Genomic DNA, 26,524 nt, shown 5'->3' on the forward strand with positions numbered 1-26,524 from the left:
AGGCCATCATTTTGTCAGCAGAGGCATCACTGGGAAAAGATTTGCACTGGGATGCATGGATCCACATGTCCATTTCAGCTATCTGGATGGCAATTGGGGTCATCAACAGCACATCGTATGATCCTATCCAACAGGGCTGATGTCAGTGTTTCCTTGTGAGATCACTACCCACTCTCCAGGCTGGATGTTGTAGAGTTGTGCTGATGTAGTCTCAGGAAGGGCAGCTCATACCTTAGGGAAGATAAGCTTCAATGCATGGTTAAGTGCACAACAATATGTTGACATGTTATCATCCATCCCTGTCAAAATCAACCTATATTGAGGAAAAGGGGTGTTTGTAATCTGCATAGGACACCCAGCTATAGCCCTTTCCACTGCACCTCCACTCTGCACATAATATAATATAATATAATATAATATAATATAATATAATATAATATAATACAATATTATATAATATAATATAATGTTATATAATACAATATAATATAATATAATGTTATTTTGGTTAAAAGTATTTCACAGACTTAATAGTGAAAATATGAAAGAACATTGTTATGAAAACCTCAGAGGAAATGAAATACTTTATTTTGAAAAATAAAGCGACAAGAAATCACAGTTGTTAGCTCTGATGCTAACTTGATAGCAGTGTTGCTTCTCTTTGTCAGAGGACTGACTTCCGTTTTCATGTTTGGTCCAGGTTTCTGGAATTTACTATCTACTAAGACTCTGAGCTATCTGTCGCTTTGGTAAACACTAGCGGGGATTTAGTACTTCCGTGACGGAGCTAGCTAAAGGTCCTCCATTTCAGCCTGACCAGAGTTTTGATTCCGTTATTCTGCTTCATCCTTGAAAAACACGACTGTTTACCTAGCTAGCTGGCTACCATCAGCCAGCTGAGTTAAATCACCTAGCATGTTTCGGTTCTTGAATGACGTTGATGACGACCCCTACATGATGTAAGTGCTGCCATTTATTACGTTTTATTTAAACGCTCTTCTTCTGTGTGTGTTTTACAAAACGTACGTCTTGGTTCGCAAAATAATATTTTTTTCCCGGTGGCTTGAAGCAGGTACCTTTCGTTACTCTAGCCAGCTCTCTGGGCCTACGGTGGTCCACCATATTGGATAGACAATAACAAAAAAGCTGTCAGAGCTCAGCAGCATTTGGTTGATCGAGTAGTTAAAATATCAAATGATCACTACTCGTATAGCTTCCTGTTGCTTCCCAAATAACGTTGCAGCTCCTATCATATTCGTTGCAGCCACGTTAAGGCTTTTGCAGGTTTAATTAATGGCAGTTTTCCAGTCTTCTCCAGCCTAGCGTGCTGACATCTTTACATTAGTGCATTCCCACAAATGGCAAATGCATGGAAGTGAAAATTGCTGTAGATTACCCTACACGTTACTAAACACTACATACAGTACACTACTTTAAGGCACTAAGAGTAAAGTGAAGAAGCTCTCAAAAATAATGCCATGAATTGTTTTTATTTATCAGCTAATTTCATACAAAGTAAAGTAAACATAAAAAAAACTAAATAAAATCAATATTCAGTGTGACCACCCTTTGCCTTTAAAACGACACCAGTTCTTGCAGTTGCACAGTTTAAATTATTTGCCAGGTTGGTTGTTCCAAGCATCTTGGAGAACTTGGACAGGCTGTCTCAGTGTCTTCATGACTCGTTGTTCTTCTTGTCACTGAACATAGTTCTTTATGACTCTGGCTTTATGTTTGGGCTTGTTGTCATGCTGCAGAATGAATTTGGGACTGGTCAGATGACTCCCTGTTCGTATGGTGTGATGCATAGGAACCTAAACATCTAAAGAGCCTTCATTCATAAGAGCTGATTAAAACTGGTTAAGTAACTGTGGTTAATAAACCTTTTTGCTATGTTAGAGCAGATGTAATTAATTCAATTCCGATAAACCATTGCTGGTCCTAGTTGGGAGAACTGTGGGCTGTGCAGTGTTGTCACAATTAGAAGCATTGTTCATAACGTTTATAATGTCAAAACAAAAAGTGAATCAAAATTAAAATCACTATTTTGCAATATTGGTTCAGGTTGTTAGACTGGATGGTTTGATATGCAGACCGGGTTACAGGAGATTTTTGAGACTAGGGCTGAAATAAAAAAAAAAAATAAATAAAAATCTGAGAACTTGTCGATCCACACATTTGGTATTTTGCTTGAAAAATGATTCAAATACGTTATCAAGTGTCTTAATTGTGGATTAATTTTGTGTCAGTTAACTAATCAATGGATTGACTAATCATTTAAGCACCATCTAGGAGTTATTGGCATTTGTTGTGATGAAGGGAACGTAGCTGAAAATAAAGCAGAAAAGAAAAGAGTTGTGCAACAAATTGTGTTTTAATTTTGAGAAACTTGCATTAAAGCTTTAAAAATGAATAATAATTAGATCAGAAGGGTATATTGCCACTATTGTGAGTCACTCTGAAATTCCTTCCATGCTTCTGAAAACAAAACAACATCAAGAGTATCCCATACTCAAAATTAAATAATGCCATTGCAATGTAATAATTACCGGGTCTGAAACTGGGCTCACAGGCGAGAGGATGTAGAGAGACCTCTTGTCCAGGTGACCTGTTACATCCTGTCCTTGATAAATTTGACAAGCTTCTCTCCCTGTATCATTTTCAGCTTTCCTTGACCTATGTGAGTGTAGTTTACACAGCTACACTCACAGTCTATTCACACAGAAAAAAAATCCCCAAAGGTCATAGATATTTCTGATTTCTTCTAGGGATCCATTTGCAGCTCACAGGCAGCAAATGAGTCTGTTTAGCCCATTTGGCATGGACCCTTTTGCGCTTGCCCCTCAGATGCAGCCGCATCGTGCACCACGTAGACAGGTAACATGCTGCTCTTTTGATGGATTTTACTCTTGTGTTTTTCTGTATTGTTCACGGTAGTTTATTTTTTTTTCTTTTATACTTTTTTGATTTTACAATTATTGCACGCTTTCTCCTAGGCTGGTCCTCTGGCCCCCTTCGGCATGATGGGAATGGTGAGTAGTTATGTCTTTGACCTCCTTCGTTAAAAGACTTTCTGCAGAACAAGATTGTAGAAAGTACAGTCTTGTTTGGGAAAAGCAGTATACAGATATTCAGGGTTTTTTAAGTGCAATACGAAGACAAACTTCAGGCAAGTCCAGTTGCCTTCATATAGAACTTAGAAATACCATGAACTAATAAACTAATAAAGCTCCCTGTAGGGTTTAGATAAAATTTCACATGAAGTTGTTCTCGATGTTTCATCAAATGAGAATTTTAAAAGATCTCCTTTTCAATTGATTTTTTTCAGGGTGGTGGATTCATGGATATGTTTGGCATGATGGGAGAAATGATGGAAAACATGGTGAGTTCTGTCAAACATTCTCAAATAAACAAATTAATTACCCTCATGACTGACATATGTATCTGAACTGTGCTCCATCTCACGCTCCTGTTTTTTTTTCTCTACTAGGAAAGAATGTCAGGTACACCAAACTGTCAGACGTTTTCCTCTTCAACAGTGATCTCCTATTCCTCGTCAGACACAGGGGCTCCTAAAGTTTATCAGCAGACCAGTGAAACGAGAAGAGGCCCTGGAGGGGTGAGAATGATTTAAATAGCTCACAGGTGTTAAAATGCTAACAGTACAGGTAGGGAGTGCTTGTTAGTGCATTACAAGTAGACCTGATTATTTTACCCATTTACATGGGGTCTTCATCCTTTTCTAGTCCAGGCATGACTTTGGCTTTCTGGCCTCATTAACACATTAAATGATCAGTACTTGTAGTGACTATAAACATATCATGTACAGTATAAATATCATAGTTGTCATACAAACATTTCAGACAGAGTTCATGCAGAGTGCAGAGCATCCTGCTTGTTTTAGTAAACTTGAGTTGCCTGTCACTTTTCACCTCAGATCCGTGAGACGCGGCAGTCAATGAGGGACAGCGAGAGCGGCTTTGAGCGTCTCGCCATCGGCCACCACATCGGGGCTCGTGCACACATAATGGAGCGTTCACGAAATCGCCGCACAGGAGATCGTGAAGAACGGCAAGACTTCATTAATCTTGATGAGAGTGAGTCACTGGGGTAGAAAAGATCATTTTTATGATTGTTTCAGCTGTTTGTAGATAAAGTTTGAATTTCAACGAGAATTACATTTCTTATTCTTGGAGGCTAACTCAAAGGAAGTACAAGAAATCCTCCAGCTTAACAAGAAACAAAAGTAATGTTATTTATTAAAGGTGAATAATGCCGCGATTACCTGAGATATCTTTTTTTTATGTGTTACTTACCACCCTCCCCTCCATCCCTGCTAGCTGACGCTGCAGCGTTTGATGAGGAGTGGAGGAGGGAGGCTGGAAGATACGTTCCCCCGAACGCCCGGGGGCTGGAATACGGCCGAGATCGACGGGCAGGAGGTCAGCAGCTGGCTCTTACCGCCCCTCCTAGCTCAACACCCCCACCAGGTTATCGGCATGAGTCCCCCAGACACCGTCAGCCCCAAACCCGCCCCCGTTACGACTGGTGAGAAGGTAAGAGAGGTTTTAAAGGACGAGTTGAGCTTAATCATATATATATTGTGGTGGTATATAGAACAGAGGTTTCATTTTATTTGTCAGTTTTTACCCTGAAAACAAGCACATGAAGTGACACCAGGGTCTCTGCATGAAAACAGTGATCTTGAGGGTTTATTGCACGCTACATTGTGTGATATAGGTCTAAAGAAACTGCATCTCATTGAGCGGTATCAGTGTCAGTATGTATGGCGAATGTCTGGTGAATAATAGCACTACGATGTAAAAGCAAGAGAAGAAAATGTGCAGGTCATCGCCTCGTGACATCCATCTCTACTGCCCCAGTGCAGCAAAAACCTGCAGATAAGGTTTTTCACAGCTGTGATAAATTGTCCCTAAATATTTGATCCTGTCACCAAATCTCTAAATTGGAAATTGTTTGACATGTCATGTAGGACCACTATTTTGAATTAACAGCCATGGTTCGTGTTGGGCTAAAACAGAATCCTCAGTTGTTCGATGAAAGCTCTGTTGATTCCATCTGCCTGTCTGTCTTTTGTGATTACTTGTAATAAACGCTGTGGCTTTGGTCGGCTGCTCCTGCAGGTGTCACACTTGACGAGGCGACCAGATGGAAGGAGTTGAGGGAACATTTCCCCCGATGCTGTGAACCACGCTGAAGACGGAAGTTGATGATCGTCACAACTGCCCGTCGTAAATGTTTGATATGACTGGACTGTCTATACATAAACAACATATTACACACACATACACACAACAAAACCCCACACACTTGATAGTTACATTTACAGTTCAACTTCTCTACTGTTACATACATACACACACACACACACACACACACACACACAAAGTGGAACCCTTGTGCAAACATGGGTATAACTACACTCACTTTATATATACTCATTCTCAAAACTTGACGTGTTTTTGCCCACTGCACTAAAGTGCTACAGTATACAGTACATCTGCTGTACAGTCCATTTTATGTTTGTGAAGACACTAGTGTGTCGGTGAATTGAATTGTATACTGTTAACTAATTAATCTAACTAAATAAAAGTTCATTAAAACATTGTTAGATAATTGCAAATGTGTCTCTGCTGTGGTTGTGTTTGAGGTTGCATGTCTTATATTATGGAGTGTGTTTTTTTTTTTTTTTAACGATTCACACAAAATACAGCTTCAAAGCCATGAATATATGCAGCTAAATCTGTAAATCTATGCTTCCTTTTTACGCCTTGCTCCCTCATAAAATGTATTGACCTTTCTCAGTTCTTTGGAGTGTATAAATCTGTGACTGTGATGCTGTAGTTTATTTGAACGGACAAATCAGCCATGCATTTTACCCCCCCCCCACTATATGTGCATTTGTACATTTCCCTGTTCCCTGTGCCACCATGTCTGTAGGTCATGTGACACACAGATGGAGCACACAAGTGGAGCCAATGAAAACCCTTTCTCTTTTGACAAATCGCTCCCATAGCAGGCTCCCTGCCTTCCTGCCTGCCTCCTTCTGTGCTCGCTTCTTCTTTAATTACATCCACGACTATTTTTAAATGCACACCCCACCCCCCTTCCCCTCCAGCATGTACTGCTCCTCACACCTGTCTACCTGTCTTCTTGTCTGCTTTAATCCCCATCATTAGATCTCTAAAGTTCCCAGACGAGGCAGCTCGTTGTATGCGTCTGTCTTTGCTGAGACGTATCCTCCTCGTTGCTTTGTTTTGATATCTTCTGCCTGTCATCCACATCTAAAGTGCACGGATGTTTGTTTCCATTTTAACAACAAACCCCTTACTTTTCAGTAGCATAACAGTACTGCCTGGATTTTGAGAGCAACCACAAATTACCTCTTCATGTTAGCAGTTTGCTGGGACAATATTTGCTCACATGTCAAGAGTGCTACTGTAGTTAGACAGCAGATGAGCAGATGTTCACACAGCAAGCAGAACCAAACAAATCAAAGGGCTGGTAGGGAGTCAGGAAAACAATGTTTAATACATAGGTTGAAACTGAGAAAGGTTACAGTGCAAATCACATTACATCTTGCTCAGCAGATTTTATTTCCCTGTATCTTCTCTAAAACAAAATAAGTAAATGTAACCCTTGCTATTCTGCTTTGTCGCCCTTGCCTCCTTTTTTCCCCAGTTTCGTTCCCTCCCCTCCTCTCTGCATCTTCCAGTGACTCACACGCTTCCCCTCCCCCCCTTGCGTGTCATACGTTTTCACCCCTTCTCCTCCCACCTTCCCCCGTCCATCTACCTCTCCCTCTCATTCGCCCACATTCGCTCACTTTCTCCACCAGGCTTCAACCACGCTGCAGGTAACGTTTAAAAAGATTGATCTATTTCTTTATTCCCTCCATCATTCCAAGCCTCCCTCCTCCACCTCCTCCCCCTCCTCTTCCTCCCCCTTCTCCACATCTCTCCCTGCTCTGTGTTTCCTCACCATCTCAATCTCTTCATTGGTCCATATTCTCAGTCACTGACTGAAACAGCAGAGAAATTGAACTGGGTTGTGGTCCGGAACAGGTTGACAGTAGATTCATAAATAGGTATGCTTTATTAGCTTTTGATTTATGTTTCCGTCTCTGTGTATATATGTGGGTGTGGTGTGTGTGTGTGGGTATTGGTGTGGGTGTGTGTGCCAGCATGTTCCCAGGGAGCATCTTTTCCACAGCTTTCCATCCCTAAGGCTGCGTCACTATCATCACTGTGTGCAAGTGGAGGAATAGGAAGAGAGTATGAAGTGACTAATGTGAAATTGAGGCACTTCAGCGTTGTCGTTATGTCGTTAGCTGTAATGAAATGTATTTTCGACGTTTGCTTTTTATATGTTAGGGCTCATTTTAATATGCATCTTTCTCTTTGTACCCCCCCCTTTGCTTGCTCATGCTCATTCTTCTCTAATCAAAATGAGAATGAGTGTAGAATTTTATACATGAGCGTAATGCAGTACAAATAGTTAAGTATGGTAAATGTCCCTTTTTTTGTTTTTCTTTCTTTTTTTCTTTTTTTTTTTTTTACAGGATGTCGATAGTGAATATTGTTGCCAGGGAGATCCTGGACTCCAGAGGAAACCCTACTGTGGAAGTAGATCTGCATACAGACAAAGGTTAAAAAAACAAACACATTCAAAAAGCGTTAGTCATATATCCGTCAACTTGTTAAAGGTTTGACAGTGAACATTGTCTAAATCTAAACCTCAAATAATCACAAGGTTGTTTTCACACAACCTTTTTCTTTTTCTGCCCCTCTGGCCTCCTCCTTAACCTTTCACCCCTACACATGTACCTCTCCCTCCATCCGCCATTCCTCTGTCTCCCAGGTCTGTTCAGGGCTGCTGTGCCCAGCGGTGCGTCCACCGGCATCTACGAGGCTCTGGAGCTCCGAGATGGAGACAAGACTCGCTACAAGGGCAAAGGTGACCTCTTGAATGTATCCTCCTTGTGTTCTTTTTTTTTTTTGTTTCTTCTTTTGCATTCTCTCTTTTGTGGTTTTGTGACATGAAAGTGGGCTGACTGACGAGCTTCACATGTTCTATCTCCTTCTGTCCCGCTGTTTCAGGTGTAACCAAGGCTGTAGGTCACATCAATGACACCCTTGGGCCCGCCCTTGTCCAGTCGGTGAGTAGTAGGAATACAAAAATAGTTCAAATGTAGAGGACACTGGGAGGAAGAGCATGGTTTAAATGATGACATCTGGCCTATTTGTTTCAGGGAATCAGTGTGTTGGAGCAGGAGAAACTGGACAACATGATGATTGAAATGGATGGCACTGACAACAAATGTAAGCCTCGTTCACTTCTCATGTACGATGATGGCATATATGTGTCATGACATGTTTCCGCTCCAGTGATTACCGAGTAAATCCATGTGCTGTGTGACTCCATATATGTTTCCTTCAGCTAAGTTTGGGGCCAATTCTATTCTGGGAGTATCACTTGCCATATGCAAAGCTGGCGCAGCAGAGAAAGGTGTCCCCTTGTACCGTCACATTGCTGATCTTGCAGGAAACGCAGAGCTGGTCCTACCAGTTCCTGTGAGTCATGTACTTTTTTTTTTTTTTATTGTGCTCAAATGTAATTCTTCCAAATATAAAACCCCAAATACATTTTCCTCCCTTATCTGCCCCACACCCAGGCATTTAATGTGATCAACGGGGGCTCCCATGCTGGTAACAGACTGGCTATGCAGGAGTTCATGGTACTTCCTGTCGGGGCGGAGTCTTTCCGTGATGCTTTGCGTGTGGGGGCTGAGCTTTACCAGACACTGAGAGGTGTCATCAAGGAGAAGTACGGTCAGGATGCTACAAATGTGGGAGATGAGGGAGGGTTTGCCCCAAACATACAGGAGAACAGTGAAGGTAAGCACAACCACTTTACATTTTTTTGTGTTCTTAGGCCTGAAGTGTTATCGTACTTATTCCTGTGTCTCTCCGTCAGCCCTGGAGCTGATAAAGACGGCCATAGAGAAGGCGGGCTTCACTGACAAAGTGGTCATAGGGATGGATGTTGCTGCTTCAGAGTTTTTCATTGAGGGCAAGTACGACCTGGACTTCAAGTCTCCACCCAACGCTGCCCGCAACATCAGTGCTGAGGAGCTGGCCAGCATCTACCAGGGCTTCATTAACTCTTATCCAGGTGTGTGTGTGTGTGTGTGTGTGTGTGTGTGTGTGTGTGTGTGTGTGTTTATATATATGTGATCTCAGAACATGTCAGAAATGCTTAGTTTTTATGGTTACATGGAGAACTTGATGTGGACGGATCATAACAATAATCACAGTTTATTGATTTCAACAGATCACTGAGCCACAGGGTTCTTGGAAAAATGGTGTCGGTGTTAATAGCTGCTATCAGTAAATGGACACACCAGCCTATTTTTTTTTTTTTTTAATATTTCTACATCTTCCATATTTGTTTCATCACCTCTGAGATAGAGAAAGAGGTGGCGAGACAGAGGAAAAGAAAGCTGGAGGTCTCCACAGCCTGCTCTCTCCCCCTGACACTTGGGTCTGTTTAAGAGGTTTTAATTATGCGCTACAGTGCACATTTGGCAAACAGGGACCTGCTCTGATGTGGCTCTTTACCCTGTCAATGGTGTGCTTCCTGCTTGTGTGGACAAGTGCGTGTGTGCGTCAGTGTGTAATGTGAGTTCATTTAAATACATTACTCCCATTAGTACCTTTATTATAAAAGGCACTGGTGCTCTAGTCCTTTTGGCTTGTGGGTGAGTGATGGGGGAAAAAAATGAAGGGTTTCTAAAAGTAAACCATAATTTTTCATGTATGCACAAGAGTGATGTCACTTATCCCCCTCTCCTTCAGTCGTGTCCATTGAAGATCCTTTCGACCAGGACGACTGGCCTGCTTGGTCACAGTTCACAGGCTCAGTGGGCATCCAGGTAATTTATCATCGTAAATATTTTGTCTTTGTTATCTGGTAGTGGATTAGTTCAGCTCTTTAAAGTGGCACTCGAGCAGTTGAGTAGGCTATTGTACGTCCTTGAAAATGGTCAAAATCTGCAGAAATTGAGATATCATGATTTGAAGTTACTAGAATGGCTTCAAAATGGTGGATTCTGCAATGTCCGTAATGAAAATCAATAGCGTATTGACTCTCATGGCCTGGTGAACAGCCATGTCATGCCCTGGGTTTGTAATACAGGCGGTGCTTCATGTGTAAAATTGGTGGAGTCCCCCTTTTATTTTATTGGCTTACCTCCTGCGCTGAATAGAAATAGTACTGTTCCTGCACGTAACAAAATTCACCTAAATCTGTCCATAACTGTGTGGTGTACATTTGCAGGTGGTTGGAGACGATCTTACAGTCACTAACCCACGCAGGATTCAACGAGCCGTGGAGGAAAAGTCCTGCAACTGCCTGCTGCTTAAAGTCAACCAGATTGGCTCTGTCACAGAGGCCATCAAGGCGTGAGTTGAAACTGTGTCTTTGATGCATGAAATGTGGTCACGCGTTAATGCACTTGAGCTTGCATCATATTTAAGCTAATAATACACTGCGCCTGCCTTCTCATCTGTCAGGTGTAAGCTGGCCCAGGAGAACGGCTGGGGCGTGATGGTGAGCCACCGCTCAGGAGAAACAGAGGACACTTTTATAGCTGACCTGGTGGTTGGTCTCTGCACTGGACAGGTAACACACACGCCCAGTCATGTACGCACAACACTACTCTACGTCTATGTCAGCGCACCTTACATAAATCTCCCAGGGCATAAATGAGACAATACAAATACAGCAACATCACAGTGCAATAGTAGTTTGGAAACAAGCCAATAACAATAATAATTCATTGTGTAACAGTGCAATAGCAGCTCAAGTGTAAGGTAATATAATTATCAGTATTGGAAGGCAAACAATGTCAGCAATATAAGAAACATTACTAAATAACAATGTACTGTTTATTGTAATTACTGAGATGTTTGAAGTCCTGAAATAAAAAGTTAATTAAAGAGTCCACAAACACCAAAAATCAGTTCTATTCTTGACTGAATATCAAGAAAAACATAACAAAAATTTGCAGATAACAACTTCTTTGAGAATCATGCTTCACTTTTGGTTTGATGCCTGCTGTAATCAGGGTAAGAAATCATAAAACTTGGGGGTAGTCGCCATTATTTTTGACATTTTACAGTCAAAGCAGTTTGCCAAAAGCACTATCGAAAGATCACTTCGTAGTCAAAATAACTGATGCCTAATTTGCTGTACCAAATACCAAGTATTAGTGCTAATGTTTGCAGCTGTGTCTGTATCCCTCTGTGATTTTTGGCATTTTTGTTTCCCTTCAGATCAAGACCGGAGCTCCCTGTCGGTCAGAACGTCTGGCCAAATACAACCAGCTCATGAGGTGGGACTTTATACCTTTTATTGTACGTGTGTGTACATATATATAGAAAGACTTTGATATCACATATAGCACTCTTGCACTTATTTGTCTGCATTTCTCTTCTTTTTCCTTCATTCTTTTACCTGCTGCTGTCATATCTCACATTCATCTGCCTGCTCTACATTCCCTCTCCATTTTCTTCATCGCCTCCTCTTCCTCTCAGGATCGAGGAAGAGTTGGGTGACCAGGCCCGCTATGCTGGGCACAACTTCCGTAACCCCAGTGCCCTTTGAGTGCCAGTGCTGAAGGCAGTGACACACAAGAAAGCAGAATGCAAACAAACCATGTTATATTTCCATCACAGGTACATAGTAATGAGATAATGACTCATCCGTTTCAACAAAGCTTTAAACACACTAAGACACATTTAAGACTGATTAGTTTTCAAGTAACTTAAACACATAGATAATGCAGTGTAGTTACAGTATATTGACCTGACGCTTCAGCAAGTGATTGACTTTATTGACCACAGCCGGTTGCAGCAAACCCTGAACGCATGGTGGAAAAAATTCTGTGTTTCACCTTTCAGCACAGACTCACACTTCCCTTATTGCACTTGTTAGTTTCTTTCTCTTTCCTGGTCCCTCTGAGCGTCTCATCACGGCTCACTGCAGATATGTTTTGATCTTCTGTGCCCTGTTGTTTCCTCTTCCTCCTGTTCCTCATGTTGTTTCTGATGTGAACACGAAGCAGCTTGCTACACAATTGTGTCTGTTACTTTGTCCGTCTAAGGTTAAGCTAAATAAAGACAACGATACATGTCAAGTCCAACCAAAGCTCTTTGTGCATTTGTACTGTCATTTATCTCTTCTCTTGTTTAAGAGGTAAGGTAAATTATGACTAAATCAAATGTGGATGAAAAGCAGAGAAGCACTTGTGCAGTGCAGGAGTACGCAGTACTCTCTAAAAAGAGGATGCACTCGGGAATGTTGTACTTCTGGCCACACACTAAATATTGATGTCACAGCAGGTGTTGGACATCGCTCACAAAAACGTCCTACAGGAATCCTGCAGAACAAACTCAACGTCCTTTCTGCAGTTACAATTCTGAATTTATATTATCCTACAGGATTTAAAGTGATCATTTTCTGCATAACTTTAACCCCGAAGAGAATCCTTTGGAAAAGAATCCAACAAGAATTCAGCACAAATCCTGCAGGAATTGAAGAGGAATCCTGCAGAAGTGGTTTGAATTTCCTACATTCATTCAGAAGGAATTCATCCTTCAGTTGCTTTTACAGTTCAAGCATGCTGCAGACTAAAAGGACCAATAGCAATCATGCATGGCCTCCAAACATATATTTCATCAAACGTAATGATTTTTGTATCAGTTAGATTTTACTAATTGATATATCACAGGAGCATTATAGTATGTCTATATTATCAGCGAGGAGCAATCTGTGGTGTTGGTGGTTGTCCAGTAAAATCACAGCCCAAAATACTGACTCTATAATCAGCTGACAAACACAAAGCATTGATTGAGGAGTGTAGATGCTATTATCATCATTATCATCATTATCTGCTTAATCCATACACTAAGAAACAATAGGTGTATATAAACTGACTTACAGGAACACATAACAGGATTCAAGGATTTTTACTTACACTGAAAAGTAAAGTGACAAAGAAAAGCATCACAAGACAACAAAAAGCACAACAGAGAACAGGAAAAACTAAATGTACAATTTATAAGTAATATCAACAAAATATTCAACATTTAGACTAAACAACAAGAACTCATTATGCAGTATAAAACTGGCAGTATTTTCTTCCCCACAACAGTGAGTAAACTAAGTATGTAAAGTTTAAATAAAATGAGGTTAACTCAACTACCAAGCATAGTCTAATGAGGACATAAAATGAGAAAAGAAGATAAATAAATACATTGATGAAATCAGTGATGTAATTAATACTAATCAATGGTAGTATTGGAAAATGTGAATATGCTAATGTGGCAAATTAAACAATCAATGAATCATAGACATTTTAATGTAAAGTTGAAATGCATTTTTATTGGTAAACCTTGAATTGGCACTATCCACTCGCCATACACACCTAGCCCTGTAAACAACACAGAAGCGTTGCCGCGCGGCTTCTGCAGATCAATTAGCAGCTGCACGCGCTCACAGTTTTACACAAACCGTGCAGCAGAGGGAGCGCGAGCGCGACGATGAGGGCTTCGGAGGGTGAGTTCCTGTCTGTGCCGGGGCCGCTGCTGCTGGTGATGATGAGGAGGAGGATGATGAAGGAAGGTTGGAGCCGCGCAGGCGCACGGGGCACAGTCTCCGGCCGGGTTGCCATGGTTACCACACAATAGGAGACGGGACAGGGGGCTGCGTGAAGGGGAGAGAGAGAGAGAACGACAGGAGCGGAGGGGAGGAGAGGGGAGGAGGAGGAGGTCTGCAGAGCCGCTTGACTGGACACACCGCTGCAAGCTTTTCCCAGTCAGACAGTCAGACCATCAGACAGACAGGCAGACAGACAGACAGTCAGTCAGACAGACAGACAGACAGACAGACAGACAGACAGGGAGCTGCTGGACAGACACATAAAACAGAGGGCACGGTTTAATTGTTCGTTTGTTAATTGTTCCATTACTCCAAACGAGTGGAGCTTCCTTTGTTAGGTCGCTGACATAGTCATTGAAATGCTCATATAATTAAATGTGTGTGTGTTTTCTCTTTAGTCCACCTTTATCAGCTTGTGTCAAAGCCTTTAAGAACAAAGACCTATTGGACATTTCTGCCTCTTCAGAGTTCATCGCGAGATAAAACCGAGCAGCTAGTTATTCAGTCTGAAGCAGAGCTTTCCATACAGTAAAGGTGACTCTGGAGGGACTAGGCAACAGAGACAGAGAGAGAGACCCTCCCTCTTGATCCCCTCCCTCTTCAGAGTTTTGGCCCTCTCTCTGCGCCTCTCTTCCTCCTTCTCCCTGTCTCACTACTCCCTCCTTCTCCTCCTCCTCCTCCTCCTCCTCTAGCCTCCCTCTCTCTCTCTCCTTATGCAAATCACGCCCTCTCCTCTCTCCCTTTCTCTCACCCGACGTGCATCCCTCTCTCCGGCTCACCCCTCCGCTAAAAATTGTGACTGTAAGACCGGAGAGGGGTATAAAAAAAAAAAGTGCAAGTCGTCTTAGAGGAAGAGGGGGAGTAGGTAGGGTGGGAGAGGGGGTGGGGGGGGCAAAAAAAAAAAGAAAAAGGGGGGCGAAAGGGGGTGGGGAAGAGGCGAGGGTACGCATCAATTTGTACAGTCTTCAGTTGGCACCCCTGTTTTTTTCCTGCAACGAATAGAAAGAGATTTCTTCTGCATTATTGTTATGATCGGAGCCCGTTGCAATATGAGCCAGCACAAGCCTCTGTTGACAGACGCCTGGGCTCTGAGGTGTGCGTGTCAGCGCGCAACATAAAACGACAAAACAGAGGGAGAGAAAGGAAAGGGAGAGTGAGAGTGGGAGCACGCATCGCTGGATATTATAGGTAAGGAGAAGGAAAAATGGATGCTTATACTCTGCATTTGGAGCTATCCCTGCTGGCCACGTTTGTGCTCTCCCTCCCATTTTTTCTTTCCTTTGTGCGTTAATTATCATCTTACTCCTGCGTTATGGCAAAATTATGTCCCGGTGAATTAATGTTAACAGAGTGCACGACGCGCACTCGCATTCCAGCGAGGAGAAGGAAGGGAGAGCCGGTGCGAAATGCCATGATTCGCCATTCCATATCATCTTTTCTTTTAAGATGTGCAGCGTCTGGAGAGAGAGAGCACTGCACAGGCATCCATTCTGATTGTGAACATGTATGTGCTGCTGAACACGACTCCCTCCGTCGTATAGGTGGACTGTGTTCCGCCGTGGTAGACCGTATACGAGGCTGTGCAGCAAGCTTTGGCCGGTCTCCCCCTCTGCATGTGTATCAATAACATTTCGCAGGAAGAAAGAAGAAAGAGTCGTTGCAGTGCCCGCTCGCTGGTGATGTAAGCAGAGCAACTGCATGCTGCTGCTTTGCATCACATGCAGTGGTCAATTTGTTGATAATGCATGTGCTGTGTGCGTGTGCTCGTGCGATGTGTGTGCGTGTGTATGTGTGTGTGTGTGTGTGTGTGTGTGTGTGTGTGTGTGTGTGTGTGTGTGTGAGAGAGAGCATGGCAGAGGGACTAGTGATGTTAATGCTGATGTGTATTAGTGCTGTGTTTGTGTCCCAGTTGTTTACTGACCATGGTCAAGAACCTGCCAGTGGACCACAGACAGGCCAGTAGATACCACCTGTAACTGAGATGCATTATGTGTACAGAACCCCACTGACTGTTTTCTACTCATGTTTTAAACTTAGTCATGTCTATGTTAATTAGGGTGACTGCACATGCACTGCATTGCCTAGGAATATAGGTGGCATCTCTCTGTATTATGCATATGAAGTGTGTGCAGTGATTGTGACTGATAAATTTTACTCTTAAGACTGAATCAGTCACTGCAGCATGCACTAATAATTAATGCATAGCCATGTGTAGTGGAGCAGCTACAGGATTTACAGGAGCTTACTTGCTTAATCAACTCACACATATACACATATTTACTGGCTACACAGCAGAGTGTGCACTCACATTAGCCGTGCTAACTGTTCAGCCAAATATATCTTTCTCTCTTTTTTTTCTCATACAGCGGTGTGCACTATTTATATCCTCATTCAATATACATGAGACATTTTTTCATCATAGTGGTACATGAATGAATGGATCAGACAAGGCCTCGCAAAGTAGTCCACCTATGTTGTCAGGCACACCCAAATGGATAAAGGATCTTGACATTGTACATTCCCTTAATGGCTGGCTGGCTGGCTGGATAAATAAGCATGATTCTGCTGGCCATAACCAGGTCATATGGGTTAACCACAAGTGGCTGTGGGTTTGGGCTGTTGTGGCGAAGGTGGAAAGGGGGGGAGGGTGGGGGTGTGGCCCCATATTCCCAAGATGTTTGCTGGAGTTCTCTGTCTTCTGCAGACTGCTATCCAAAATGCAGTGTACCAGTCCGCACCTTTTGCTGCTCCGCATCTATTATCTGTGTTTCAGTGTGATAGCTCCCAATTATACTGTACCCCAACCCGTGCATTCTGTTAGTGTGAGTGGGTTAAACTATTGTGCCCGTAGGTTTTGGCTGCTGTGGTGAAAACAGAAGACAGAAAGGAGACTGCTTTGAGCGCAGTGAAAAGCAGTTGTGTCGATACAGTGTGAAGCATGCTGGGAATTTAAATGCTGTAACTGTGCTTTAGCTGTTGTAAACTCAGATGTTTTCACTGTGTCACAAATTCCACACTCCACAGTGCAGATAGCGAACAATATTGTTTGTTACTGCATCCTTACGTGAACTAATGTCTTTTAGCAAATCATTGTAGGTCGGTCTGTGGGATTTCCATGCAGATAAAGACTGAATAAAACCTTCTTTGTTTATGCTTCTTTGCAGGTTTTGGTAGCTCTCATGGTATAACACACAGCCCAGTCAGTAAGCAACAGGAACCAGTTCAGTCCCTGCAATGGCTTGTGTTGTAAAATGGACGTTATAAAGAAGAAATAATGAAAACACGGACACACAAAGAATCGGTATGAGCAAGGCCTAAGCCTTCTTTTTTTTTTTTTTTGACAGTGATGTCAGGGATTGTGTACCTGCCTAATTCTTGTGTGTAGCACATTTGGCAGTGTGACTACATCGTAATTAGTTCAGCATGTGATAATATTTCAAAATAGACAGGGTGACTAAGATGTAAATTATTTATTTGGTTGTGAGATGCAGTAATGTGGTCTAAAAAGGCAGATTCCATGTTTATACTTTATTCTTTCCTCTACTTACAATTTCTCCCTCCTCTCTGTGCCCTGCATTCACTCTGTTATGGCCTGTTCTTCTTTTCACCGCCCTCTCCTTTTTATTCTCCACTTGTTGTTGCCCCTGCCACATTCCACCTTGAACTGCACGAACTTGACTTTCTTTTCTTGTATTAACTCTAACTATTAACTCTATCTTCTCTACAATCAACGCATCTCCTCATTTCTCTCTGCATACCTCCTCGCTCCTCTGACCGTACCTTGTTTTAACGTTCAATGCTTTCCCCTCCCTTCCATATTTTCCTCTTTCGATGGACTTTGGGCTTTGCAGATGCCCATGCGCAGTGGGCGACGGCGGGGGGCGAGTGAGGAGAGAAGGGGTAGACGCCCGCACCCCAGCCCCACTCGCCCTGAACGCAACGACAGACAGCCGGTTAGAGCCTTCCTCCTTTGTCTCTCATTCTATCCTGTCGTTGTTTTCTCCATAAGTTTGTGTGTGTGCATGCAAGTACGAGAGTCATTACCAATAAAGAACTGTCTCTATTGAATTGTGTGTGTGTGTGTGTGTGCTGTCAGTGTATGAGTCATCAGTGTGATTGCCACAGACCCTTGCAGTGTCAGTATTGTTCGATAGTGTGTTTTACAGCTTACCACTCTGAAATCTTTGATGTCTTGTGTTTGACACTGATGTTTTGCGTGTGTGCATGCAAGTGTGGCTTTGTTCTAAAAACAGACATAGGCCTATTAGAGATTCAAAAGCATCTCCACAGAGTTTAAAGTCTTGTGTTGTTTTAGCAAAGAGGTGCTGTTGAGGAATTGGCTGGAAATCGCTTCAGTCGCAGATCACAAGGGCATGATTCATCAGAGAGTGAGGGGGAGGAACTTGTGTCTCCTCCAAAGAGGCAGAAAGTTCAGGTTTGTGTTACATTTCATCAACCTGTTATGTAAAGACCAATTATAAAGCTTTGATTCAGCTAAACTGTTCAGAAGGCACTGTCTAAGCTATTAAGAGTTGTAGTTGGGCTTCTGCATATATATATATGAATATGTATATACACCAGTATTACCACATTCTTAAAATGTAGATTTGCACCTCATCCACAAATGATCTTTTCTTGTCAGGATTCGGTCTCTACCCCAAACCCTCCAACATCAACACACTCGACTGACAGCTCGGCACCTTCCACTGTCCCACCTCCAACCTCAGTTGCCAGCCAATCCCGTGAGAGTGACAACGAAGATGGCCAATCCCAGGGCAGCAGGAGTTCAGTTGTAGGGAGCCTGGCCAATAGCAGCAGCAGCCTGAGCAGCGGGCGGGATATAGACCAGGACAATCGTTCCTCATCCCCAAGTCTCTCCGCTTCCCCTCTGGGTAGCCTGGACTCTGATTCCGATGGCCCCGATTCACCAAAGCAAGGAGAGAGGGAACGGGAGAAAGGAAAGGAAGGAGGAGCAGGGAAGGTGGCAGGAGAGGATAGGAGATTGCTCCGAGAGGGGAGAGGGGAGGAGTCCTGTGGAGATGGAGAGAAGCGGGATGTGGATGCAAGAATTGAAGACTGTCCTTCTCTTAAGCCCCCCTCCACTCCATGCTCTTCCTCCGGTCTGACTCCCTCTCTCCGTGGAGCAGGGGATTCATCAAATGACAGCAATAGTGGGAGAAAGTCCTATTTCTCCCTGGACTCCAAATTGATGTGTAAAGTTGAGTATGGTGGACCGACGGGTGTTGATGGTGCTCTTAGTGGCAACAGAATGAATTCCAAAGCCAGCACACAGTGTGTGAACAAGACAACTATCTCGGGAGGAGACTTCTCCCATAACAGCCCCAACATTCCCCACTCCTTGCCCCTTCCTCTTCCTCCTCCACCTGCCCTGAAGCCCTTGGAGCTCGGGGGACAAAACCTGCCCGCTGAGGTTAAGACAGAAAGAGACAAAATAGAAAAAGCAGATAAACTCCTGGACAAGGCGCAGTCCACTCCTCCTTCCCTGTTGCCACAGACCGGCCCCCAGCCACAGTCCCAGTCCCAGCCTCAGACCCAGACCTCCACCCACCCTCACCACTACAGCTCCACCAGCTGGCAGGGTGGCACAGCTACTGGTTGCCAAGGGAGCTGGGGCTACACCCGTTACCCTGGCAACCACCACCCGCACCAACCACAGCACCAGCCCCCAGTGCAGCAGCAGCAACTTCCCTCTGTTTACAACCCTCCGTCCTCTCGCCACTCCTCCTCCCACCCCTCTTACCTCCCCCATCCTCACCCTCACCCCCACAGGGAGTACCTTCCCAGGTACGCCGGAGGGGGAGGGGACAGAGAGAGGGGGGCTGCAGGAGAGAGGGAGAGGGGAGTGAGGGGGGAGTGTGGGGGGAGGGAGATCAACAGGGAGTTCTCTGCTCCCATTGGCAACAGCAGCAACAATAGTAGTGGGGGTAATAGTAATAGTGCTTGTGGTGGGATGGGTGGACCCAACAGCATCCAAGGCAGGGAGTTTGGGGGTCTACCAGTGGGTCAGAACCGGGAGTTCCAAGGTGGTTCTGGGAGAGATGGACCTAACTTGGGTCCTGAACGCAGAGACTTTGGTCCGGCTTTCAGAGACAGGGATCGAGAAAGGGAAAGGGAACGTGAAGGAGGACGGGAGTTTCCTCTGCCAAACCAAAATCAGAGTAGAGACTTTGGCCCCAATGGAGCTGGAGGGGGGCATCCCAGAGACAAAGATGGAGGCAGATGGGGTGAGTTTGGGGGCCAGACAAGAGAGGTTGTAGGCAACAGTAACCCAAACAATAGCTCCATCCCCCAGGGAAACCCTCCAAGTTCAACCAGCGGGCTACCTGTCACCCCCATGCTGAACCGAGACCCACCTGCATCACCCCAAAACAACCCCAGCCACCCGTCTCATTCCTCCCTGCCTCCACACCCCCACCCACATCCCCCGAACTCATCCAACCGAGACTTCCCTCCTCCCATGGACCAGGCGCAAACCCCCTCCTCTGGAGCTGACCACTTTCACAGAGAGTATCCTCCCACTGGAGGAAAAGACTTTCCTGCAGGGGCGCCTCCTACCGCTGGCACAAATCGAGAGTACCTCAGCTCCCCTGGTGTCACTCCGAACCTGGGACGAGAGTATTCAGGGCCTGGAGGATCCCAACACCCCCACCCATCTCACCCCCACTACCAGTCCGCATCCAGAGACAGAGAAAGAGACTCAAACCTACGAGAGTCCGCTTTGTACCAAAACCGTGGAGGCCCAAACCAACCTCCTGCACTCTCTCCTTCCTCCTCTTCCAGCCATCATGTACACCCTCCGAATGCTCCTTACCCCCCACCACCACCTCAGTCCTCTCTAGCCCCACCTCAAACCTCCCACGCCCAGCCACCTCCATCAGGTATGGCACCCGGTGTACGTCCCCCACACTACCAGTCCTCTGCCCAGACTCCTCCAACACCTCTATCTCCCTTACCCAGCCCGTCCACCAATCAGATGGGAGGCTTCTCATCTTTTCCGCCCGGCTCGTCCTCGGCACCCAACATGCCACTTCCTGGGCCAGGTGTGTCATCCAGCTGTTCACCTGGATGTCGCCCCTCCCCTTTCCATGGCACTTTGAACAGCCACCCTCCGTTCAGTGGATCGTACCACTCCAATGGAAACAGCGGCAGTAACATGGCCAACAGCAATAGCAACAATAGTGCACCCAACAGCAGCAATACCAACTCGCAGTCACTCTCACCTCAAAATGTGTCTAAAGGACCTCCACCTCTTAGTAACTCTGCCAACAACAACAGTATCTCCACCCCTGCCTCCAGTTCTTCACTCCCCGGTGGAGACGGACATTCAGATTCGTGCCCGCCTCCCACACCTGTCATCAAGGAAGAACCAATAGAAGAAAGGGAGGAGAGTGAAAGCCCGCCACCGATGTTAAGAAGCCCGTCTCCTGAGCCCAAACCTGTTGACATTCCCATCCACGCCAGCCAATCAGCACGGTAAAGTCATCATCATCATCCTAACTGAGATTGCCAATGCATCACTGTGTTCAGTCCCTCTCTATGTGAGCAGTTGTAATTAACAGTAATGATGATTTTTATGACAGCAATCCTGACTCCTGATGGCTGTAATAATGATGTACCACACTGCTGTGTCTCATGTGTCTAGGTTTCACAAGGTCCTTGACCGCGGCAGCGGGAACTCTTGTGCCCGCAGTGATGTCCTCTTTGTCCCGTTGGACGGCTCCAAACTGTGGAAGAAGAGGAATGAGATGATCGAAAGGGCCCGCAGAGAGGTGGAGCAGCGGGCCAGAGACCTAAGAGAAAAAGAGAGGGAGAGAGAGAGAGAGCGTGAGCGTGAGAGGGAACTGGATCGACATCTACAGGTGTGCACATTTGAGTGTGATAATAATGTAGCGTGTCAGATTTTATGGATTTGATGTAGATTAAAGTGATCATTTTAATGGGTGGGGGGTTAAAGCAGATCAGGGCAGATGTGATTTACTGTCTCCTCCTGCTTTCTCTGCAGCAGCAGAAGGATGTCAGCGCCGCTGGAGGGGGTCGCCAGGGTTCCTCCCTCTTCTTTCCCTCCTCGTCTTCTATCATCCTTGACCCTTCATCTTCCTCCTCTTCTTCCTCAGGCAACCCTGTCTCCCATGCCCCCCCTCACCCCCAGCATCATCCCTCACATCCGCATGCTCACCTTCCTCCGGCACACCATCTCCACCCCACCCTCTCTCACTCTATCCCCCATTCCCTCCTGCTGCCATCCATGGGTGGGGCATCAGCAGTGGTTGGAGGCCCACAGGGGGCCCTGGGAATAGGTTTAGGAGGTCCCTACCTGGGGCCGGACACCCCGGCACTGAGAACCCTGAGCGAGTACGCTCGCCCTCATGCTATGTCTCCCCTCGGGGCAGCAAGTCGTGCCCAGGCACACCACCAACAAGTCCACCATGGCCATCCCCATGTCCACCCATCATTCTTCCTTCCTCAGTTCCAAAATCATGCTTTAGGCCACCCGCACCACCTGCCTACTGATGCTGCTACAGCAGCAGCCATCTTGGGCTTTTTGTATGGTGGCAGCCTTGAAGGTGGTCCAGGTGTTGGCGGTCACCCCGGGGTGGCAGGAGGCCCAGTACCTGGAGGGATTGGGGGTGCAGGGTTAGGAGGAGTCGGCTTTCCTCATGCAGTGGCTGCACATCGAGATCGAATGAAGCAAGGATTTGAATTTAAGAGTGATGAGCGTGTTTATCCACCAGGGTCCATACCTGATCCTGCAGCTCTTGCTCTGGCCCACTCACATTCACATGCCCATGCACATGCCCATGCCCATGCCCATGCCAATGCTCATGCCCATGCCCATGCCCATGCCCATGCACACTCCCTGCTCCTAGGAGGAGGTGCAGGGGGGGCTAATGAGGTGTCACTATACGGCACTCCTCCTCCCCCAGCTCCCCCTGGCCCTCCACACCTCCAGAACCCAACCCTGGCTCCAGTAACTCGACCTCCCAACCCTCCTGCCCCGCAGTCCCTGTCCAATCCACCCCCTTCATCCCTCCTCCCGCCCTCACTCCCCTCTCACCCTTCATCTGCGCCACCTGCAGCCCCCCCAGCCCCAGCAGCCCCTGCCGCTCCACCCCCAGCTCCTCCTCCATCCGCTCCACCGACCTCCAACGCCGCCTCACTTCATCACCCAGTCCCCCATTCTTCTTTCCCCAGCTCCCTGTCCTCTCATCTGCCACCAGCCCCTGCCCCAGCCGCTCCCCCCGAGGCCTACCCCACTCCCACTCGCTCACCCGCCTCTTATGAGCGAGACAGGAGTGGTGAAAGAGAGCGGGAGAGGGAGAGAGACCGAGCAGCTTTGCCGGCCTTTGGGGACAGAGAGCGAGAAAGAGAGAGGGAGAGAGAAAGGGGAGGAAGCGGTGGAGGAGGAGGAGGAGGGGGAAGTGGAGGAGGAACAGGTGGAGGAGGTGGAGGAGAGAATCTGGGACGTCTTCAGATGCTAAATGTGACGCCTCATCATCACCAGCATTCACACATCCACTCACATCTTCACCTGCACCAGCAAGACACAGGTACCCACTGCTACTAACAATGCTGTGATTGTCACTATCAGCTGCCTCGGGATTACACAGATGTGTTACTCTGAAAACATTATGTCGTCAAGAATTCCTTTTACAGATTTCATGCATGCAAGATTTTTATACTAAAAACTTACAGGACAAGGCCGGTGATATTCTGTCGACCACAGACGTCCACTGTTGTCCAGAAACAATTAAAAATGAATCTAAGAGCCACACTAATTTCCTGTTCAAATTTCCTCTGTGAGATGAACATTAGTATTGTAGTTTATTTTGAGTCAATCTAACACACACCATAATGCAGTGTCCTTGGGTTTGTGGGATGGACACACTAAATGCGTCTTAATCCGCACCTGAAAGCAGTCCCAGACGAATGCACTGTTTATTCCTGTTTGTGTTAGGTTTGCTGAAAACTACAGTGCCCAGCTGTTTTAGGAGATTACTAAAACTTGTCGGTCTGTTTGCCACAGACAGGGCTTTTCATGAGAGGAACTCAAGAATAACACCAGCCTTATCCTTTAGCTCCGATAAATCATTTTTGTATTAATGTAAGTTCATCAGTGAATACAGGTTTTCTGTAATTTCAAGTGATGATGGGTCATAGTTTTCACTGAGACATTAAATTAACTTCTTACATGTGGAGGATTAACATTTCTCCCAAAGCACCATGTGTCATTGAAAACTCTTTTCCACTTATATCACTGTTCATGCAGTGCATTGATTGGCCACTTTGGCAAAAGCTATTATGTCCGTATTCACACAAAAAAACGACTTCTGTGATTTAATCGCACTTAATCAGGTTTTCGGTTGATACTTAAACTCCGATGTGACTAGAATGAAACGACAATGTCTCTCTATGTCTGTCATCATTTGTTTTGAACTCACGCTGATGCTTTGACTCATATTAAATTTCTCCTGTATTTCCTATTACATCATTGGCATCCAGCGGCGGGCGGGGTTCACCCCCTGATGGACCCGTTGGCGTCGGGGTCTCCTTTGGCACGCCTCCCATACCCAGGAGCCACACTAGGCACTCCCATCCTGGCTCACCCCCTCACTGACAGCGAGGTGCTCCGCCAACAGCTGTTCGGTGAGGAGAAGGCTCCTCGTCCATGTACTCGTTCAGTTTTTTTCTCTAAAAACTCCACAGTGCAGAAAGATTTTGAAGATACGTTTTTAATATGATAATGATGATTGACCATGGTGCTCTTTCTTTCTTCCTTTCTTTCTTCCGTTTCCTTTTGTGTCCCTGCATGCGCCTCCTCTCTTCCACCCCGTTTTGTTGACAGGTGCTCCTTTCCGTGACCTGCCCCAGCCGTCCTCTCTCACTGGTCCCATGTCAGCAGCCCACCAGCTCCAGGCCATGCAGCAGGCCCAGAGCGCAGAGCTGCAGATCCAGAGACTGGCCCTGGAACAACAGTGGATCCATCACCACCACCACCACTCCCTCACCCAGGACGAGTATTACAGGTAAGGAGGCTTTGTGTGTGTGTCCAGTGTAAATGCCAGCGTTAGTGCAGAAGAGATTGAATGTGTTGTGTGAGACAACAGTTGTTGGTTTCATCAGTTGACAGTTTTTTCAATTAACTGTCGATGAAATGTGAGAAAATAGTGAAGAATGCCCGTCACAGCTTCCCAAGTCCCAAGGTCTCAACACGCAATGAAAAAAAAAAAGCAGTAAATCATCACATTTGAGAAGGTGGAAGCAGAAAATGTTGTGTACAGTAAATTACATTTTTACTAAAAACTTGAACAATTGATTAATCGCTAATGTTCTGGACACTGTTGGTGTGGCCCCAAAACTGAGAACTCAACCCAGTGTCTTAAAGGTCTCACCTGGCTGAACCTGGTCCCCAAACATGACCTGAGACCCAAAGCTATATGTTCTGTGTAACCATGTTAATGTAGTTCACGGGAAAAATCTGCTCGCAACAACTGATTTGCAAAGAAAGAGAGATTTTTCTCAATAAAATCACATTGGAAAATAACCAAACCCGACAAACAGCCTGGGTATCGACATGTTCGGTGACTGCATCTGACTGACTGTTCTAATCTAAGGGATGTGTTGTGTCTTTGGAGCTTTTTCCAATAAACTAAGTACCAATCCCTGCAAGTAAATATCAGTGAGCTAGGACAGGAATGTAGGTTAGTGATACTGACATTTAACAGATTTGATTTGTTGATCAAAATCCTTTTGCATCTCAGCTATGACAGGTAGCTCGGCTGTGTAGCTCAGGAAGTGTTTCCTATTTGAATCCTATAAAATACAAACTATGGAGTCAAATAACGCTTTTAAAATGTATCAACGTATATGTTACATAACAGATGTTATTCCGGGAATGAAAGCATTAACATGTAATTCTGTACTGTAATTGAATCCCGCCCTCTAACATGGCTTCTCCTTTGACCTTTTAGTCACCTGAAGAAAGAGAGTGACAAGACCCTGTGAGGGGGGGGGCACAACGAAGAGCAGCATGGAGACAACCGAGGGAGAATGTGTGTGCAAACTTAAACAAATAAAGCAAAGCAAAAGCACTGAAGGAACAAAGACTCAAAACAAAAGCTGGACTAAAGGACAGGGAATTCACTGAAGAAAACAAGAAGATTTTTTTGAAGGATTAAAAAAAAAAAAAAAAAAAAAAGGAGGGAGGGAGGAGGATGTGAAAATGTTACACACAGTCCCTGCTAACTGCACCACGGTGAAGATCCAGACTCCAGCGCTTCCCTGCATAATGTTCTTGAACTCCAGTCCTGTTTTGTATCGTGCTCTGTACAGTATATTAGATGGGGGCGGCTATAGTGAAGTACAGTATGTGTAAAATACTTTTACCAGAAGGAATGTGTACATGAGTCTCTTTTATGTCATTGCATGTAGCTAGGCGCTTAAATCCGAACTGGTGGAACTTTTGGTTCTATTTTTAGTAATCACCCCCTCTTTTGTATCTGAGGGGTGTTCTATATGCATGAGACCAGCAATTTAGTGTTATGTTATGTTTATGATCAATAGTATTGTTATTATGATTAATGTTGTCTGTTTGTTGATAATGATATAATTATATATACAGTACATATTATTTGTATTATTTTTTTACATTTTCATGGTATGGCAGGCAGTTTTTATTTTTATTTTTTATTTTCGATTTAACTTGTGAAACAAGATGCAAATGAAGGCAAAAAAATCTGGAAATAAATTATAATCTTTTTTT

At 45.0% G+C, this 26,524-nt stretch overlaps 3 protein-coding genes across 6 annotated transcripts; all 3 read left to right on the forward strand.

The window, feature by feature from the left end:
- Positions 1 to 641: 641 nt before the first annotated feature.
- mlf2 (myeloid leukemia factor 2) lies at positions 642 to 5,644 on the forward strand. The gene is made up of 8 exons (XM_023426430.2): positions 642 to 959; positions 2,769 to 2,877; positions 2,997 to 3,032; positions 3,329 to 3,382; positions 3,491 to 3,619; positions 3,938 to 4,097; positions 4,341 to 4,556; positions 5,145 to 5,644. Exons 1-7 carry the CDS (start codon positions 916 to 918, stop codon positions 4,550 to 4,552), a joined length of 744 nt encoding a protein of 247 aa, XP_023282198.1. The 5' UTR covers positions 642 to 915; the 3' UTR covers positions 4,553 to 4,556; positions 5,145 to 5,644.
- Positions 5,645 to 6,798: 1,154 nt separating this feature from the next.
- Positions 6,799 to 12,231, forward strand: LOC111669908 (gamma-enolase). Of its 2 annotated transcripts, none has more exons than XM_023426413.2 (13): positions 6,799 to 6,877; positions 7,583 to 7,668; positions 7,882 to 7,977; positions 8,121 to 8,179; positions 8,273 to 8,342; positions 8,461 to 8,594; positions 8,696 to 8,918; positions 8,998 to 9,195; positions 9,879 to 9,955; positions 10,360 to 10,484; positions 10,596 to 10,704; positions 11,358 to 11,416; positions 11,619 to 12,231. In XM_023426413.2, the coding sequence occupies exons 2-13, from the start codon at positions 7,584 to 7,586 to the stop codon at positions 11,686 to 11,688; spliced, it is 1,305 nt and encodes a 434-aa protein (XP_023282181.1). In that variant the 5' UTR covers positions 6,799 to 6,877; position 7,583; the 3' UTR covers positions 11,689 to 12,231. The 2 variants fall into 2 exon arrangements, with proteins under 2 accessions (XP_023282181.1, XP_023282182.1); XM_023426414.2 differs by lacking the exon at positions 6,799 to 6,877 and adding an exon at positions 6,909 to 7,108.
- A 2,433-nt stretch (positions 12,232 to 14,664) lies between these two features.
- atn1 (atrophin 1) lies at positions 14,665 to 26,521 on the forward strand. Of its 3 annotated transcripts, none has more exons than XM_087179322.1 (10): positions 14,665 to 14,931; positions 16,908 to 17,044; positions 17,595 to 17,696; positions 18,059 to 18,178; positions 18,386 to 21,237; positions 21,407 to 21,623; positions 21,767 to 23,312; positions 24,265 to 24,432; positions 24,608 to 24,788; positions 25,734 to 26,521. In XM_087179322.1, the coding sequence occupies exons 2-10, from the start codon at positions 17,018 to 17,020 to the stop codon at positions 25,765 to 25,767; spliced, it is 5,247 nt and encodes a 1,748-aa protein (XP_087035448.1). In that variant the 5' UTR covers positions 14,665 to 14,931; positions 16,908 to 17,017; the 3' UTR covers positions 25,768 to 26,521. The 3 variants fall into 3 exon arrangements, with proteins under 3 accessions (XP_087035448.1, XP_023282155.1, XP_087035449.1); XM_023426387.2 differs by having other exon boundaries at positions 24,265 to 24,408; XM_087179323.1 differs by having other exon boundaries at positions 21,770 to 23,312.
- Positions 26,522 to 26,524: the final 3 nt, after the last annotated feature.

The sequence above is a fragment of the Seriola lalandi genome, unplaced genomic scaffold (genome assembly GCF_002814215.2).
Source record: "Seriola lalandi dorsalis isolate HSWRI2012SDOR001 ecotype SW California unplaced genomic scaffold, Sedor1 jcf7180002054825, whole genome shotgun sequence".
Lineage (NCBI taxonomy): Eukaryota > Metazoa > Chordata > Actinopteri > Carangiformes > Carangidae > Seriola > Seriola lalandi.

What these genes read in the sequence shown, in the direction of transcription:
- mlf2 (XM_023426430.2), top strand. Translation starts at nt 916, where the DNA reads ATGTTTCGGTTCTTGAATGACGTTGATGACGACCCCTACATGAT. An exon ending in ATCGTGCACCACGTAGACAG is followed by an intron (nt 2,878 to 2,996) that starts GTAACATGCTGC and finishes GCTTTCTCCTAG; the next exon opens with GCTGGTCCTCTGGCCCCCTT. An exon ending in CGAGAAGAGGCCCTGGAGGG is followed by an intron (nt 3,620 to 3,937) that starts GTGAGAATGATT and finishes TTTTCACCTCAG; the next exon opens with ATCCGTGAGACGCGGCAGTC.
- LOC111669908 (XM_023426413.2), top strand. Translation starts at nt 7,584, where the DNA reads ATGTCGATAGTGAATATTGTTGCCAGGGAGATCCTGGACTCCAGAGGA. An exon ending in CAGGCTCAGTGGGCATCCAG is followed by an intron (nt 9,956 to 10,359) that starts GTAATTTATCAT and finishes GTACATTTGCAG; the next exon opens with GTGGTTGGAGACGATCTTAC. An exon ending in GTCACAGAGGCCATCAAGGC is followed by an intron (nt 10,485 to 10,595) that starts GTGAGTTGAAAC and finishes CTCATCTGTCAG; the next exon opens with GTGTAAGCTGGCCCAGGAGA.
- atn1 (XM_087179322.1), top strand. Translation starts at nt 17,018, where the DNA reads ATGAAAACACGGACACACAAAGAATCG. An exon ending in CAAAGAGGCAGAAAGTTCAG is followed by an intron (nt 18,179 to 18,385) that starts GTTTGTGTTACA and finishes TTTTCTTGTCAG; the next exon opens with GATTCGGTCTCTACCCCAAA. An exon ending in ACCCAGGACGAGTATTACAG is followed by an intron (nt 24,789 to 25,733) that starts GTAAGGAGGCTT and finishes TTGACCTTTTAG; the next exon opens with TCACCTGAAGAAAGAGAGTG.